The sequence below is a fragment of the Aegilops tauschii genome, chromosome 6, assembly GCF_002575655.3.
Source record: "Aegilops tauschii subsp. strangulata cultivar AL8/78 chromosome 6, Aet v6.0, whole genome shotgun sequence".
Classification (NCBI taxonomy): Eukaryota; Viridiplantae; Streptophyta; class Magnoliopsida; order Poales; family Poaceae; genus Aegilops; species Aegilops tauschii.
Genome location: NC_053040.3, coordinates 339,280,323 through 339,298,604, shown reverse-complemented (window position 1 = coordinate 339,298,604; position 18,282 = coordinate 339,280,323). Strand labels below are relative to the sequence as shown.

The following is an 18,282-nucleotide window of genomic DNA, read 5'->3' as shown; positions in this document are numbered from 1 at the left end:
AGACTTAGAAGCGGTGATATTAGTTTTAACCTCTCTAATATCCATGTTCAGCGGATCAGCGCGAGCGTTTGCAGCTGATGAGCTGAATTTCATTTCTAATATCAGTTTGAACCTTGTAATCTTCGAATTTGAGCCATATAACTCTGGAATTTGAACCTTGTAACATTTCGAGCTTTTGTGGTACAATCGTTGAAATGGCATCGTATGAGACTCGTATATTGCTAGTACTATTTTGACCTTAATATGCAATGGTCTTAAATTTTATTAACCATTCTCGAATCAGTTTACCTTGTCGATCTCACAGCACACGATCTGTATAGCTAACTCGACTGCAATCTTCGACATTATTGCACACGGTTGGTTTCTTCCACTGTGTGCACTGTAGAGCGCAAAATTAACTATCGCACTCGAGTGTCCATCATCACCCTTCTGTGTAACTTTGACCTCATCACCCAAGGGTAAACTTATGACCGAAGTCATTCCGCACACTTCGTTGATCCCCACAGCCAAACCACAAAGGGGCCTTTGCCGGTCCCATAGATTGTCATACGCACGTCACTAGGCCACATAATCCTCTACCTAAGCTGATTGTTCCTCGAGGAGGCATTCTGAAAGATATCATTGTCACCACAATTTTTATGGGTCATAACTCTCATGTTAAATCAAATCCTTCGGGGCATTCACCTACTCACAAACACATTAGTCCCTTAATTGTTTTGTCATTAATCATCCAAAAAGCCTCAAGGGCACTACTTGCACTTATATAAGACACTCTTAACATGATCAAACCCATGCTTTTATTTCCATATCTTCTACTAATGCAAGTGTCAACAATGAATAAATTTATTTATGATATGAAATACAACATGTTTATGTAATGAAATCTCCCTGCGAGATCGCAACTTCATTTATTAATGTTATTGAAGTTATTGTAGATCTATTCGTATCTTCTCCTCTCAAAGGAAATATTACCATGGTGCATATGTAAGAACAATATATGGGGAATCTAGTGGACTAGAACAGAAGTAACATTTTCTTAGTACAACAAAAAATATTTATTATTGTTTGGAGATAGGTATATCTCATTTGTAGCCCTTATATTTATATTATCAGAGTTATTGTAGATCTTGGCATATCTTCATCTAGAAGGATCGGTTTTCATGGTGCATGTAAGCACAATATACACGAGAGTAATTAAAGGACTACAATACAAGTAGCATTTTCTTGGTATGACAATTTATTTATTATTATTACTTGAAGATAAGATAGGGATATCACATTTCTCACCTCTTAACATGTAATCCATCACTACATAATGACTAGCACATAAATATCTTAACAATTATATGGATTTGTTTCTGTTGGGAGATAGATATAAATGATTCTCTAATTACTTCCCTTGTTTCAAGATATATCATTTCCGGGGGTGGGGGGGGGGGGGGGGGGGGGGGTATCCCACCTAAATATAACACGTAGTATTTTTTAAAGTCATGAAGCTCCATGTTTTTTATTCCCATATCTTCAACTCCTACATTAGTTCTTCATAATGGATAGCTCTTTATTTCCCATACATAAAAATGATTTATTTACCTTTTTTAATATATATGTTATCGTTAAATACGCTTTATTAATGTTATTGTAGATCTTTTATGTATGATATGTTATCGTTTACTTATGATATTGAAGTTATTATATATCTGGTCGTATCTTCTCGCCGCGAAGGAGCGATTTTCATCATACATTTAAGGACAAATATGCGAGAGTAATGTAACGGACAAAAATAAAAATAGCATTTCTTCGGTGTGACAACAAAAACCTTTTTTGTTGCGAGAACAACAAAAAACTTATTAACATGGAAGAAACAGCCTACATACTAATACGCGACAGTAATGACCAACACATAAATATCTAATCATTTTGTATGGATATGCTTTCTGTTGGGAGATAGACATAAATCTCTCTCTATTTACTCACTTTGTTCTATGATATATCTTTTGACATTAAATCGCCGCTCAATATATCTTTGATACATTTACGAAACCTGAGTCCAGCCGGGTATATAACACACACGTCTTCTCCTTTTTTTTCTCAGATATCAGTGAAGACAGCCTCTCTTTTGTAGGGCTCTTGGCTTTCTCTGCCTGCCTTCCCACTCTCTTTGCCCTTTCCAGTTGTCTACGACCCCATCTTTTTCACCACCGTCTCTCTTCTTCCTCCCCTAGCCGCCCACTGTACAGCCCCTTGTTCCCAACCTCCCCCGTCTCCGCCGTCAGAACTCGGAAGCCGTAAGTCATGTCCTTGCTTGCGACACTCATTGTATCTGTGTGAGAAAGAGACGGGAGAGGAGCTTACACCGAGAGAGATGGGCGTGCAAGCAAGAATTCTCCAATCTAGTCCCTAAATTGCTCTCGTAGAGTACTTGTTGGTGGTACATATATACTTGTAGTGTAGGAGGAGAGGGAGAAACTAGTGGTAGGTAGTAGTGTACTGGAGCTTTCCGCCACCTGCACTCACTCCCGCAAGGTAGATCAAACTGAATTTTGTGTTTTGGGCAGGGAATTGGAAGGAAGGTGGTGTGGTGGTGGTGGCGGCCATGCAGCATCCCGAGCAGGGTGGCGCCGGGTACCCCTACGGGCCGCCGCTTACAGGGATGGCCCCGTTGTTGCCGCAGCCGGCATCCGCGACCGTGCCTGTCAGCAGCATCCCGTCTCCGCGGCCGCCGCCGATGCAGCCCCAGCCGCAGCCAGCGGGGACGAACTTCGACCAATTGCCAGCCGCGCGTGTCAGCAGCATCCCGTCTCCGACGCCGTCGCCGATGCAGCCGCAGCCGCAGCCAGCGGGGACGAACTTCGACCAATTGCCGGCCGCCGGCCCCGTCAGCGGCGGCGGCAGCGGCGCCGTCAGCTTCCACGACGACGAGAACACGCCGGTCGACGCCGGAAGCGGCAGAAGCGCCGGCGACGCGGGGGCGGGAGGGTCCGGCAGCCGGTGGCCGCGCGAGGAGACGGTGGCGCTCATCAGGATCCGGTCGGAGATGGACGGCGCCTTCCGGAACGCCGCCCTCAAGGCCCCCGTCTGGGAGGAGGTCTCCAGGTGAGAACGAAACTAGCAGTACTGGTAAAAATCTGCTCTCCCCTGCGCAATGCGGCTAACGGTTTCAGAGAATTCGCCGTCCGTCAGACCTGTCCTGCGCGAAATGATGGCGAGCTATCCTGCCATTCCCCATCTAGTTTTGGCGTAATGCTACGCTCCTCGATTTCCGTGTCGATGGGGGCGCTCGTCGTCTCGGCTAGAACCTCCGCGCCCGGGAGCAGTGCGCCACTGCCACGGGGGTGCGGAGCAGGCCACGCAGGCGGGCGCTGCAGCGCAGGCTGTTGCATTGTTTTCTCTGCTCTTTACTTTTCTAAGCCATTGATGCACTCTGGTCTCTGGGAAAAGAAGGTGTGCAGGAAGTCTTTTGCTCCCATCCCGATGCTGCTCTGATGAATTAATCTGCACCTCTCTCCCGCTGACAGTGCCATCATCTTGACATCATCGCGCACCTCTTTCCAATTCCTTCCGTCTTCAGTCTCTCTCAGAGAAAGAAAGATAAAGAATGTCATGAGTTTTGACTCATCCTAGTACTTGTGTGATAGCGTTCCGTCAATTTTATTTTATACTATGGGATTACCACTCATGCCTTCTTCATTGCTGTGCCAGTTTGGTTGAGACGTGAAAGCAAGAGACGGCCTCTGACAGCAACAAGATTTTGCAGGAAGCTTGCGGAGCTGGGCTACCGCAGGAGCGCCAAGAAGTGCAAGGAGAAGTTCGAGAACGTGGACAAGTACTACCGCCGCACCAAGGAAGGCCGCGCCGGGCGCCAGGACGGCAAGAACTACCGCTTCTTCGCGGAGCTCGAGGCGCTCCACGCCGCGGCCCCGCAGCAGAACCAGCCGATGGCGACCGCCGCGACAATCTTGCCAGATCCTCGGCCGTTGGCAATGGCGCCTGCCTATCCTGGCGCTGTCCTGCCGGACCTCAGCTTGTCGTCGAACTCGGAGTCAGAGTCGGACGACGAGTCAGACGATGAGGAAGACCAGGCGGACGGCGGCGGCGGCAGGAGCAACGAGAGCATGATGGCGCTCTTCGAGGGGATGATAAAGCAGATCACGGAGAAGCAAGACGCGACGCAGCGGCTGTTCCTGGAGACGCTTGAGAAGTGGGAGGCCGACCGCACCGCGCGGGAGGAGGCATGGCGGCGGCAGGAGCTGGCCCGCATAAGCCGCGAAAGGGAGCAGCACGCCCGGGAGCGAGCCGCCGCGGCCGCCCGCGACGCGGCACTTATCGCGTTCCTCCAGCGCGTCGGCGGGAGCTCCGTGCTGCCCACACCAATGCCAGCCCACACGGCGCCTCACCCGGACGCGCCGGGCGCCTCGCTCCAGCTGGTGGTCGCGGCGTCGGAGGAGGGCGGCCGGCGAGGAGGGGAGAGCAGCGCGGGCATGTCACGGTGGCCCAAGGAGGAGGTCCATGCGCTGATCCAGCTGCGGATGGAGAAGGACGAGCACTGCCAGGACATGGGGGCCAAAGGGCCGCTGTGGGAGGACATCTCCGCCGGCATGCGGAGGATCGGCTACAACCGGAGCTCCAAGCGGTGCAAGGAGAAGTGGGAGAACATCAACAAGTACTTCAAGAAGGTGAAGGAGAGCAACAAGAGGCGGCCCGAGGACTCCAAGACGTGCCCCTACTTCCACCAGCTGGACGCTATCTACCGCAAGAAGCAATCTGCCGTGAGCAACGCCGCCGCCGGCTGCTCTAGCACTGCCTTCGGGAACGCTGTGGGCGCGGTCAACGCCTCCGCCTCCGAGCAGCATAACCCCTGGCGCGAGCTCGAGGGTAAGATCAGCAACGACTTTGACAGGAGGCACAGCGTTGGAGGGGGGAGCTCAGATGCCCCGCCCGGCGACGGCGAGGTGGCCGCGGCCAGCACCGTGCTTGATGCCATCGCTACAAACAAGGTAATGACTCAAACTTTCGAATCTCTCTCCATGTAAGAAGTTTTCAGACTTGGAAAGTGGATTGCAATGCACGCAACTTAATCGGAATTTTCGTCGCACAGAAGTCTGAAGACAACGTGATGGCAATGGAGTCAAACATTCAGTCCCAGCAGACGGAGGTGACGGCGACGGACGAGACGGACAGCGACGACATCGAAGGCAACTACAGCGATGATGGCGACGACGACGGCGACGAGGATGACAAGATGAAGTACACCATAGAGTTCCAGAAGCACAAAGAAGGCGGAAGCGGTAGCGCCCCTGCTGCCCCGGCGACAGCTGCGACGGTGGTGACGAGTTCGGCCCCGACAGGCAGCACCTTCCTTGCCGTTCAGTAGGCGCCCGTGCCGAAAGAAAACCAGGCACCAGCTTCCTCTTCGGTTCATGAGCACCAGCAGCCCTTGGCAACATCCTATACCATTTGTTGATTTGTTTCTGTAATAGCAACCTCAGTGGTCAAAAGACAAAAAGAAAACCAAACCGAAATAAGTGGCTCCCCTCTGTGATTTCATAAGTAGACTGGAAAACAGGGGAGGTGCTAGATCAATAGAAATCCCAAACAGCAAGTCTTTTTTATAGGAGGCTTATTATAGCCTAAATTTTACCATTTATGTACATTGATATAGCATTCTGAAAACCGGAGCCTCTGTTTTGCCTATTTTATTTTATTTTCAAATTGAAGGTAGATTATATTCTACTCCCTCCATTCCAAAATGTTTGTTTTAGATTTGTCTAGATATATACTCCCTCTGTCCTAAAATTCTTGTCTTAGATTTGTCTAAATACGGATGTATCAAGTCACCTTTTAGTATTAGATACATCCGTATCTAGACTAATGTAAGACAAGAATTTTGGGACGGAGGGAGTATGTATCTAGACACATTTTAATGTTAGATACATCACTATCTAAACAAATCTAAGACAAGTTTTTTGGGACGGAGGTAATACCTATATTTCAAAATAGGCAAAATAAACCCGGGGGACCAAACAGTCCATTACATTAATTACCAAACCAGGAGAGAAGAAAGAAAAAATAGTTACATCTGACAGTCTAACAGTGGACTGAAACTTCCTGGATACCAGGTTAATCAAGCGGCTAGATGCCTGGATTAGCTATTATGCATCATCTGCCGCTAGATTGATCTTGCTTAATTCGAGTCTCTATGGTATACCTTCTTTTTCATGTCTATGATCCTCCTTAACAAGACTTTTACTGAGAAGATGAATGTACATCGTAGAAGGTTTTTCTAGAGGAAAAGAAGGAATAAGCGTGCCTACAACATGGTCAAGTGGACTAGGGTGTGTCGATATAAGTGTATTGGGGGCTTGGGGGTTAGAGATTTACATAAGCAGAATGTTAGCCTACTTACAAAATGGTGGCGGAAACGAGACCAAGAATGGTCTTTAGCGGAAAATTGTGCATGTTATTGAAGAAAATATGCCCTAGAGGCAATAACAAAGTTATTATTTATTTCCTTATATCATGATAAATGTTTATTATTCATGCTAGAATTGTATTAACCGGAAACATGATACATGTGTGAATACATAGACAAACAGAGTGTCACTAGTATGCCTCTACTTGACTAGCTCGTTGATCAAAGATGGTTATGTTTCCTAGCTATAGACAAAGAGTTGTCATTTGATTAACGGGATCACATCATTAGGAGAATGATGTGATTGACTTGACCCATTCCGTTAGCTTAGCACTTGATCGTTTAGTATTCTGCTATTGCTTTCTTCATGACTTATACATGTTTCTATGACTATGAGATTATGCAACTCCCGTTTACCGGAGGAACACTTTGTGTGCTACCAAACGTCACAACGTAACTGGGTGATTATAAAGGTGCTCTACAGGTGTCTCCGAAGGTACTTGTTGGGTTGGCGTATTTCGAGATTAGGATTTGTCACTCCGATTGTCGGAGAGGTATCTCTGGGCCTACTCAGTAATGCACATCACTATAAGCCTTGCAAGCATTGTAACTAATGAGTTAGTTGCGGGATGATTTATTACGGAACGAGTAAAGAGACTTGCCGGTAACGAGATTGCACTAGGTATTGAGATACCGACGATCGAATCTCGGGCAAATAACATACCGATGACAAAGGGAACAACGTATGTTGTTATGCGGTTTGACCGATAAAGATCTTCTTAGAATATGTGGGAGCCAATATGAGCATCCAGGTTCCGCTATTAGTTATTGACCGGAGACGTGTCTCGGTCATGTCTACATTGTTCTCGAACCCGTAGGGTCCGCACGCTTAAAGTTCGATGACGGTTATATTATGAGTTTATGTGTTTTGATGTATCGAAGGTAGTTCGGAGTCCCGGATGAGATCGGGGACATGACGAGGAGTCTTGAAATGGCCGAGACGTAAAGATCAATATATTGGACGACTATATTCGGACTTCGGAAAGGTTTCGAGTGATTCGGGTATTTATTGGAGTACCGGAGAGTTACGGGAATTCGCCGCGAAGAAGTATTGGCCCTTATTGGGCCATACGGGAATAGAGGAGAGGGGCCAAAAGGAAGGAGGCGCGCACCCCCCCCCCCCTCTGGTCCGAATTGGACAAGGGGTGCAGCCCCCTTTTCCTTCTCCCTCTCCCCCTTTTTCCTTCTCTCCTACTCCAACAAGGAAAGGAGGAGTCCTACTCCCGGTGGGAGTAGGACTCCCCCCTTGGCGCGTCCTCCTCCTTGGCCGGCCGCCTCCCCCCTTGCTCCTTTATATACGGGGGCAGGGGGGCACCCCATAGACACAACAATTGATCGTTTGATCTTTTAGCCGTGTGCGGTGCCCCCCTCCACCATAGTCCACCTCGATAATACTGTAGCGGTGCTTAGGCGAAGCCCTGCGTCGGTAGAACATCATCATCGTCACCACGCCGTCGTGCTGATGAAACTCTTCCTCAACACTCGGCTGGATCGGAGTTTGAGGGACGTCATCGGGCTGAACGTGTGCTGAACTCGGAGGTGCCGTGCGTTCGGTACTTGATCGGTCGGATCGTGAAGACGTACGACTACATCAACCGCGTTGTGCTAACGCTTCCGCTTTCGGTCTACGAGGGTACATAGACAACACTCTCCCCTCTCGTTGCTATGCATCACCATGATCTTGCGTGTGCGTAGGAAATTTTTTGAAATTACTACGTTCCCCAACAGTTATGTACTTTCGTCGCCACACTGTGGCTACAGTTCCCCCTCGTAACTCTGACTCTCCTTGTTGGAAAGCTATTATGAAGGTCAAGGAGGTATACCTTGCTGGCAGAAACATCATGATTAACAAAGGGGATCTGGTGAAACTGTGGTTTGATTGTTGGGCTTCGGAGGTGCCCTTTAAAACTCAGTTCCCTGCACTTTTTTATATTTGTCAAGAAGCAAATTGTACCCTTGCTGAATTTACTTAGGAGGGTTGTGAATTGCCATTTTGTCGTAGGCTTTTTGGAAATCTTAGTATATAGTGGCAGGAGATTGTGCAATGTGCATGGTTATTTTGTGATCGCCCTGGCTCTATAGCCTGGTCTGGAAATGGTGTGTTTACTACCAAATTAGTCTATTAGTGGCTTGAGCGTCATCTTGTTGGGCCCAACTTCAAGTGGGTTTGGAAACCTTCTATTCCCTTAAAGATTAAGATTTTTATGTAGTAGTTGGTTCCAGATGATGTCTCCACTTGCTTTAATTCACATAAACGTAACGGGAGGGAGGGTTATCAAGTTTGCTTTTTTTGTACTGGTGTAGAAACTGCTAATCACTTGTTCTTTGGGTGCTCTTTTGCTCTCTCTATTTGGGGTTTTTTTTCCTTGGCTATGGATGTTGCATGCTGCCCTAACTATCTCTGGCAGTGTTGGTCGTTATATTACTATTTTCCTAGTGGGAAGAAGTTCTATATGATAATTGTTGTGGGTTTGATGCCTGTTGGGTTTAGTTTGTTAGGCCCTTTGCTTCCTGGGACCTAGATCTAATGTCGTTAATGGTCGTGGGTAGTGTTAGCAGGTTTTTGCCCCGTAGTAGATGTCCCTTGAGCATCTACGGCGGGTTTCCCGTTAATGCTCCAACTCGTTGTACCCCTTTCTCGTCTCCTGGTGTCGTACTTTCTTGGATTATGTGGCTGGTTTTTTTACTGAATATTTCCGTTAAGAAAACATCTGAAAGAACATGCGGTGTCCCCATGTTTGGTTTTGGTAATTAATGACAATCTCTATGGACTAATGGTTGCCTTGAGTTATATTTGAAGGATTTGTCCATAGGCATTTCTTTGAAGTCCATGTGTTGGTTTCAAGGAGTTTATGTGGTGACCAAGGTGCTATTAAGGAATTATCCAAAGATTGGTCATGTGAGTGTTGAGCTTATTGCAAGCATGTCTTGAAGAATAAGAAGATTGTGTGATCATTAATGTTTACCTTCAAGACATCATCAAAATAAAGAAAGTTGGAAAGATGCAAGGTTGATCAAGACTAAGTCAAGAGTGAATCAAGTTGATCAACTCACAAAGCATAGAAGATGTACCGAGAGGGATCAAGTGATCCCATGGTATGGTAAGCATTGTCCATTATGTTTTGTCTACTAACCCATGGTCTATGTGAGAGTTCTTTGTGGGGTTAGGTTGCGGTGTGCAAGCTCAAGTGGAGCATCACGAAGAGATCAAATGCTTGAAGCTTGCCATCCATTGGGGTGTCAATGGACTTGTGAAGATGTGCGGAAGAGTGGCTCACCCATAGTGGAGTATGGGGGAGCAATCAACTAGTCTTCATCGAGCCAACGCAATCAAGAAAGGTGGTCCAACTTGAGGGAGTCAAGATCGTCATCATCTAGCTCAAGTGGACCATGCGCAAGGCAAAGGTTTTTCCTTAATAGGTATTCTATTTTACCGGTCTCATGGTGGTAGTTGGGAGACCGGGTTATAGGATCGATTGTCGTACTATCAAGGGGGGCTCTCGATGAGTAGCTTGATCGTATTGTTCGTAGAGAGCTCAAACCATTGCATCCTTGCATCATCTTTCTTGGTTCTTGTTTGGTTCTCTTTGTGAGATTTGGAGCTTATGGTCATCTTGATGACAAGCTCGAGTTCATCGAAAACGTAGTTCACTCATGCATCTTCTATGATGTTTTCGATGTTGGAGGTTATGTCGGTTCTTCTCTGTTGGAGGTTTCACTCCTCTATTTGTTAGGCATACCTCCCCTGCCTCTTCTTACTATAACCAGTCGCTGTTTTGATGCTACTCATCGTCTTGTATCTAACTTTGCTCAATTCGGAGCTCATTTGCAGAAGTTTTGGCAGTTCTGGTTTTCCTTGGAGTATACTTGTTTTCGTGGAAGTGGCATAAGGATGGCGCCAGCAGTAGTACCGCTGGGCCGGAGCGGCAGTACCGCATATCGCCACAAGTGGCAGTACCCCTGTCCCACAGCGGTAGTACCGCCCATGGCCATAAGCGGTAGTACGGCTCCGGTTCCGCGCTGGTACCACCTCGACTCGAGACGTGGTTTTCTCGTGTCGGGTTCAGCGGCAGTAGTAGCTGCAGTAGGAGCAGTAGTACCGCTCGTGTGCGGTAGTACCGCAGCTACCACCGCCCCTAGTGCCGCTCAATGGCCCTCCTCCTTGTTCCTTCTCCCTATGCTCGTGGTAGGCGTTGTGCGCAGTCCCAGCGGTAGTACCGCTGGGCCAAGCGGCAGTACCGCTGCGGCCAACGGTAGTACCGCTGGCTCCAGTGGTAGTACCGCTCATACGACTCTGCCTCGCCCTCTGTTTTGCTCCGCTCTCTGTGTTCTACCGCTCCCCTGAGCGGTAGTACCGCTCGTGCGCGGACTGAGCACATAACGGTTGGATTCGGGAGCCCCTATAAAAGGGGGTCTTCTTCCCCATTCAACCTTATCCCTTGAGCTCGTGTTCTTCCCCCATTGTTGACCTTCTTTGAGCTTGCTAACTCTCAATCCCTCCATGGATTCTTGCTAGTTTTTGGGGGAAAAGAGAGAGGAGATCTAGATCCACATTTCCACCAATCACTTTCTCCTCTATGTGAGTGGAACCCTTTGGATCTAGATCTTGGAGTTCTTTGTGTTCTCTTCTTCGTTCTTCCTCTCATTTTCCTCCCTAGCATTAGTTGCTTCGGTGGGATTTGGGAGAGAAGGACTTGGGCACTCCGTGTGTCCTTGCCATTGCATTTGGTGCATCGGTTTGAGTTCTCCGTGGTGATACGTGGTAGTTACAAGTTGAGAAGCTTATTACTCTTGGGTGCTTGGTACCCTTGAGCTTGTTCCTCTTGGGTGCTTGGGCGCCCTAGACGGTTGGTGGTGTTCGGAGCTCAATCATTGTGGTGCAAAGCTCCGAGCGAGCGTCGGGGTCTCCAATTAGGTTGTGGAGATCGCCCCGAGCAATTTGACGAGTACCGGTGACCGCCCCCAAGGGTTGCCAAAGTGTACGAGTTCGGTGACCGCCCCCAAGGGTTGCCATTTGTACGGGTTCGGTGACCGCCCTCAAGGGTCCCTTAGTGGAATCACGGCATCTTGCATTATGCGAGGGCGTGAGGAGATTACGGTGGCCCTAGTGGCTTCTTGGGGAGCATTGTGCCTCCACACCGCTCCAAACGAAGATTAGCATCCGCTAGGGTGTGAACTTCGGGATACATCGTCGTCTCCGCGTGCCTCGGTTATCTCTTACCCGAGCCCTTTACTTACGCACTTTACTTTGTGATAGCCATATTGTTTCTTGTCATATATCTTGCTATCACCTAGTTATTTATCTTGCTTAGCATAAGTTGTTGGTGCACATAGGTGAGCCTAGTTGTTGTAGGTTTTGTGCTTGACAAATTAACCGCTAGGTTTATGCCGCATTTGTTCAAGCCTAAACCGTTATTATTTTATAGCGCCTATTCACCCCCCCCTCTAGGCGACATCCACGATATTTCAACATCTAGCAGTCTAGGTGAAGGTAATAGCCCACTGGCGCATCAGTTGCTTAATTTCTTGATTCTTGACTCGATGACACCAAAGCAGTAGCAACGCAGAGGCCGCATAAGAAGTATACATGTCCGGCCAAAACCTTTTCTCGTAAGTTTGTGTGTTTCAGGTGTTCCAGAGAGTCACCGTAGAAGCAACAAAAATAATTCACCAGAGCCTACCAAACCTTGCAATGGGTGCATCCATATGAATGAGGTCACATATGTTTGAGCCCGCACCTGCAACGTCTACCAAGCCAAGCTTTCCCCAAATGAAAGTTTCACTGTTTTGCCTATGCCTTACAGTTTGGTACGTGACTTGAAGCATTGAGGGAGGGGTGTGTTTCATCTACTGGCCACCTTTTACATTTTGCAATGTTTTAGAAGACCTCTAAAAAATAACAATGACATGGCACCTACATCTTGATCACCATCAACCCGTGCATCCACTTTCTTGTCTAGTGAAAAAATTGGGACGCTCGAAACACATGTCTTTCGCGGGTTAAATCTTAATGCATATGATATACAGTACTCTTCAATATTATCGCGGACACTAGACCAACAGTGGAGGAGCTTTCGGGGGTTAATCTTAATTCCTATGATGTACTCCTAAAATATAATCGCAAACACTAGACCAACAGGGGAGGAGATTTCGGCGGTTAATCTTAATGCCTATGATCTACTCCACAATATAATCGCATACACTAGACCAACAGGGGAGGAGCTTCCGTAGGTTAAATCTTAATGCCTATGATGTACTCCTCAATAAAATCAAAGACAGTAGACCAATAGGGGAGGAGCTTTCGCAGGTTAAATCTTAATGCTTGTGATGTACTCCTCAATATTTTTGCGGATACCAAACCAATAGGGGAGGAAGGGTTTGAACCTCAATATGCCTATGATGCAAGGCCGAGGATAATCCTCCTTCTCAAAGAAGAAAACGTAAGTGAGTGAAGTGTTTGATTACTGAATGCATAGCATTTTAGATAATGACATTGTGGGGCACCATGTGTTGTGCATGACCTCCAACATTTGAGTTCAACATTTATATATAACAGCTCTATTTTGCCAATCCCCAGCAAAAAAACACTTTTGTCAAGAAGAAACATCCTTGGCAGAAATGTGTAAACAATGGACTTTCTTGTTCAAAGTACAACATTTTACTATTTTTTAGAATCTAAAAAGGCTCATGTGCACCTTTTCTCAATTAGAATAAAAGATTTATGTATTAAAACTTTCGGGTTGGGTTTTTTGCATAACATTGGAACCGAGCTTGACCCGCCATAGGATTTATAGGCTTGGGTTTTTTCTAGAACACTAGAGTCGAGGCTGACCTGCCATAGGACTTATAGGCTCGGCGAGCCTATCCATGCCCAAGTTTAATGGCAAGATGTTACAAGACTAGGCAATCCTGTAAGATCAGAGTCTAGAATAAAGCATCTAGTGGAAACTTAATTACAATGAAAACTCGGTGAAAAACACATTTTAAAGTCTTCACAGAGACTCATAAAATATGTATGTCGCGAAGGTGAGTTCTATGAACATATAAAAAATGTGTCACTGAGGTGAGTTCTATGAACATGTGAAACCACATTTAGAAGTCTTTACAAAAACCACATTTAAAAGACATGACAACTTGATTGTGGTGGAATCTCTCAACGCGAATTCTGGTCATTCCATGGTAGCTGGCCCCATACTTGATGAGTGTAGTAGTCTTAAGGAAGATTTCGGGAAGGATTTATTTGAGCATTGTAATAGAGAATCTAATATGATAGCGCATGTGCTAGCTGAGCAGGGGCGTGTTGATCCCCCGACTCTGTGGTTGGACACACACCCTAGTTTTATTGCTAGTTTACTAGCAGACGATGTAAGTGTTATTTGAATTAATAGAGCTAGCCTTGAAGGCATTCCCGTAAAAAAACATATGAAATTGAATGTCTAAACCCACTTATATTTGGTTAAAAAAATAAATTATGCATGGAGGTGTACTGTTTATCATTGTTATTCATTTCTTAATTTGTACCCCCTTTGTCCCATAATATAAGATCATTTTAGAAGCTATGTTAACTTGTAAAATGATCTTATATTATGGGACGGAGGGAGTACATTTCATACCTCTAGAAGAATTTGATTTTAACTTAAATTTTTATATATCTTTTGAACATCACGTCCATAACATACTAATACTATGTCAGATTTACAATTTTTTAAATCTCTCAAACACAGTTTTTTGATGTATTTTTACCGTAACACACTGGATATTTTCTGGAAATCTGGCCCGACAACCCCCACGGTCATAAGTTAGGCCTATGTTCGGTCAGGAATAACCTATCTGGTGCCTGCAGCGCGGAATACTTTAATATCCGCTCGCTGATATTACCTAAAGGGCCTGCCTACATTAGAAAAACGAGCACATGGTGTGGGCTATCCTGGTTTGGAACATTCTAGAAGGTTCATGTGCTCAGATTTTCTTTCATTTCCTATCTTTCTATCTCCCGGTTTACCGCTTTTCTTTTCTAGTTTCCCCTTTTTATCCTTTTTATTAAATTTACGTACATTTAAAAAAATTGAACACTTGCTTAAAGACTAAAGTAGTGAGAACTTTTTAAATTCATAAATATTTTTAAACCTGTCAGTATTTTTCAAATTTGGGAACATTCTTAAAAATTGATGACATTTTTCCTAATTGCCGAACATTGTTTTAGTTCATGAATATTTTTAAAAATATTAATCATTTTCTGAAATTTCCAAATTACTTAAATTCACATAATTTCTTAAAATTGCAAACGCTTATAAAACTCATAATTTTTTGACATTGGTGAACTTTTTACTCAAATTCACAAACAATTTTAAAATTTATTGTTTTCAAGTTCGTGAATTTTATCTGTCAAAAGAACAAGAGCTGATTTTACTTTTAAACAGTAGCTACTAGGTTTTTTAGAAGCTAGCGCCACAGGAAAAGGGAACAAAGCGAGACAAGCTAGCGATGCGAGTGGAGCAGGCGACCTAGCGCTACTGGGCCGCGACCCACCACCACATGAGCGTTATCGCTTGGTTCAGAGCTGAAGGTGCTGAATAGAGGCGTTTATTATACAGCGCATGGGTCGCTGGATAGCGCCAACGTGAGTGGCATTTCCTATCGGGCGCCTTCGGAGTGCTCCTAATTGGCGCCTTATGCGCGAGTTGTAGAAAGAGCGCTCACGCACCGCCTTCTTATGGCCGGCCAATAAATGGGTGACCAGCTCGCTCGGTTTCTGGTTCACTCGTTCACTTGTTCGCTTCGATTTATAGTTGACCGATCGACCATTGACCAGTGGCCCAGTTGACTCGAAAAAGGTTCACAAAACAAAACCAAAAAATATCACGAGTTTGAAAAAGATCATAAATTTGAAGAAAAAACTGAGAAAACGAAAAGGTTCACGAATTTAAGAAAAAGTTCCTATTTTTGTAAAAAACAACAATTGGGAAAATTTCGTAATTTAAAAAGATTGCAAATAAAACAAATTGAAAAACACATAAAAATAGAAATAATTTCATAAATTTGGGAAAAAGATTGTGAATTTGAAAAAAAAAATACAAATTTGAGAAGCTGACAAGTTTGAAAAATGTTTGTCTGTTTGAACAAAGAAGAAAAATAAATAATGGCTCGAAACAATAAAAAAGACAGTCCAGAAACCACAAAATAAAACGACTTGAAGCTTCACAAACCCGGGATGAGCTTCTCCCCTATAGCCTTAAATGGGCCAGTGCATTGCGATCAGCTTCAGGCGCCACGTACCGTTAACACTGTAAGTGAGCTCCTATTACATGCGTGAGTCAAAAAAACCCACCAAACGCGCACCCTCAGCACCCTCGTGCGCTTTTGGGCCGGCACATGTACGGGGCGGGGTGCCCTTTTTTTCTTTTATTATTTTTCTTTGTTGTTAATTGGTTGTTTAAAAATTGTTTGGGATTTAATAATAATCTGAATTTATAAAAATTGTTCCTCTTTTGGGGCAATATGGGGGAGGTCCATAAGTATCATCTTGCCAATTGGAGGCTGGTATCTAGAAGGAAGGAATTTGGTGGTTTGGGGGTACCCAATCTCAGGGATTTTAACATGGCCCTGTTGGCATCATGGGGGAGAAGGTTTTATGCTGGGAGAGATAGTGATTGGAAGAAGATCATTGCATTTAAACATAATACCAACAAACCTAACATCTTCAATGCTAGGCCTGTTTTGGGCTCTCCATTCTGGAAAAGTCTGTCATGGGCGCTGGCAGCAGCTAAAACTTTTTACAGATGGATTCCTGGAAATGGAGAAAACATTGCCTTCTGGCATGACATTTGGATTGGGGATTGTTCTCTGAAAACTACATTCTGGGATCTGTTTGATATTTGTCAACACCAAGATGCTACTCTTGCATAGGTGTGGAATGGGGGGAGCTCCAACTTACCTTTAGGAGATGTGTGGATGAGGGGGCTATGTCTAGATGGTTTGCCCTCATCAGTACAATTAGCCAAGTCACACTGTCTGACGCCCAGACCAACCTGTTTGGATGCTGGAATCATCCAACCAGTATTGGTCAAATCATTCTACAAAATGATCAACTTTGGGGGGGTCTCTTCTGATGTTAAAGATGATATTTGGAAAATTAAAGTTCCTCCTAACATCAATGTCTTTGTGTGGTTGATTTACTATAACAAAATCTTAACTAGAGACAATCTAGCCAAACGCAGACATGTAGAAGATAAGACTTGTGTCTTCTGTAACGAATTGGAGACAATACAACACCTTTTCTTGGATTGTATTGTTGTTGGGGAACGTAGTAATTTCAAAAAAAATCCTACGCACACGAAAGATCATGGTGATGCATAGCAACGAGAGGGGAGAGTGTCGTCCACGTACCCTCGTAGACCGTAAGCGGAAGCGTTATGAGAAAGCGGTTGATGTAGTCGTACGTCTTCACGATCCGACCGATCCAAGTACCGAACGCATGGCACCTCCGAGTTCAGCACACGTTCAGCTCGGTGACGTCCCACGAAATCACGATCCAGCAGAGCTTCGCGGGAGAGTTCCGTCAGCACGACGGCGTGATGACGGTGATGATGATGCTACCGACGCAGGGCTTCGCCTAAGCACCGCTACGATATGACCGAGGTGGATTAAGGTGGAGGGGGCACCACACACGGCTGAAAGATCAACTGATCAACTTGTGTGTCTATGGGGTGCCCTCTTCCCCCATATATAAAGGAGTGGAGGAGGGGGGAGGGCCGGCCCTCCTATGGCGCGCCCTGGAGGAGTCCTACTCCCACCGAGAGTAGGATCCCCCCCACCTTCCCTAGTTGGACTAGGAGATAAGGAAGGGGGAGAGAGGGAGGAAGGAAAGGGGGGCGCCGCCCCCCCCCCCTAGTCCAATTCGGACCAGAGGGAGAGGGGGGGCGCGGCCTGCCCTGGTCTCCTCTCTCTCTCTCTCGACTATGGCCCAATAAGGCCCATACACTTACTGGGGGGTTCCGGTAACCTCCCGGTACTCCGGTAAAATCCCGATTTCACCCGGAACTATTCCGATGTCCAAATATAGGCTTCCAATATATCGATCTTTATGTCTCGACCATTTCGAGACTCCTCGTCATGTCCGTGATCATATCTGAGACTCTAAACTACCTTCGGTACATCAAAACACATAAACTCATAATACCGATCGTCACCGAACGTTAAGCATGCGGACCCTACGGGTTCGAGAACTATGTAGACATGACCGAGACTCGTCTCCGGTCAATAACCAATAGCGGAACCTGGATGCTCATATTGGCTCCTACATATTCTACGAAGATCTTTATCGGTCAAACCGCATAACAACGTACATTGTTCCCTTTGTCAGCGGTATGTTACTTGCCCGAGATTCGATCGTCGGTATCTCAATACCTAGTTCAATCTCGTTACCGGCAAGTCTCTTTACTCGTTCCGTAATACATCATCCCACAACTAACTCATTAGTTACATTGCTTGCAAGGCTTATAATGATGTGCATTACCGAGAGGGCCCAGAGATACCTCTCCGACAATCGGAGTGACAAATCCTAATCTCGATCTATGCCAACTCAACAAGTACCATCGGAGACACCTGTAGAGCACCTTTATAATCACCCAGTTACGTTGTGACGTTTGGTAGCACACAAAGTGTTCCTCCGGTATTCGGGAGTTGCATAATCTCATAGTCATAGGAACATGTTTAAGTCATGAAGAAAGCAATAGCAACATACTAAATGATCAAGTGCTAAGCTAACGGAATGGGTCAAGTCAATCACATCATTCTCTAATGATGTGATCCCG

General features: G+C 45.8%; 1 protein-coding gene across 2 annotated transcripts; it reads left to right on the top strand.

The window, feature by feature from the left end:
- Positions 1-1,945: 1,945 nt before the first annotated feature.
- LOC109769922 (trihelix transcription factor GTL1) lies at positions 1,946-5,670 on the top strand. 2 transcript variants are annotated; one of them, XM_020328628.4, is made up of 4 exons: positions 1,946-2,285; positions 2,556-3,093; positions 3,755-4,994; positions 5,096-5,670. In XM_020328628.4, exons 2-4 carry the CDS (start codon positions 2,594-2,596, stop codon positions 5,369-5,371), a joined length of 2,016 nt encoding a protein of 671 aa, XP_020184217.1. In that variant the 5' UTR covers positions 1,946-2,285; positions 2,556-2,593; the 3' UTR covers positions 5,372-5,670. The 2 variants fall into 2 exon arrangements, with proteins under 2 accessions (XP_020184217.1, XP_020184216.1); XM_020328627.4 differs by having other exon boundaries at positions 1,946-2,472.
- Positions 5,671-18,282: the final 12,612 nt, after the last annotated feature.

Excerpts from the sequence above, each read along its gene's own strand:
- LOC109769922 (XM_020328628.4), top strand. The coding sequence starts at position 2,594 with ATGCAGCATCCCGAGCAGGGTGGCGCCGGGTACCCCTACGGGCCGCCG. Across the intron at positions 3,094-3,754 it reads GTCTGGGAGGAGGTCTCCAG|GAAGCTTGCGGAGCTGGGCT; the intron begins GTGAGAACGAAA and ends AAGATTTTGCAG. Across the intron at positions 4,995-5,095 it reads ATGCCATCGCTACAAACAAG|AAGTCTGAAGACAACGTGAT; the intron begins GTAATGACTCAA and ends TTCGTCGCACAG.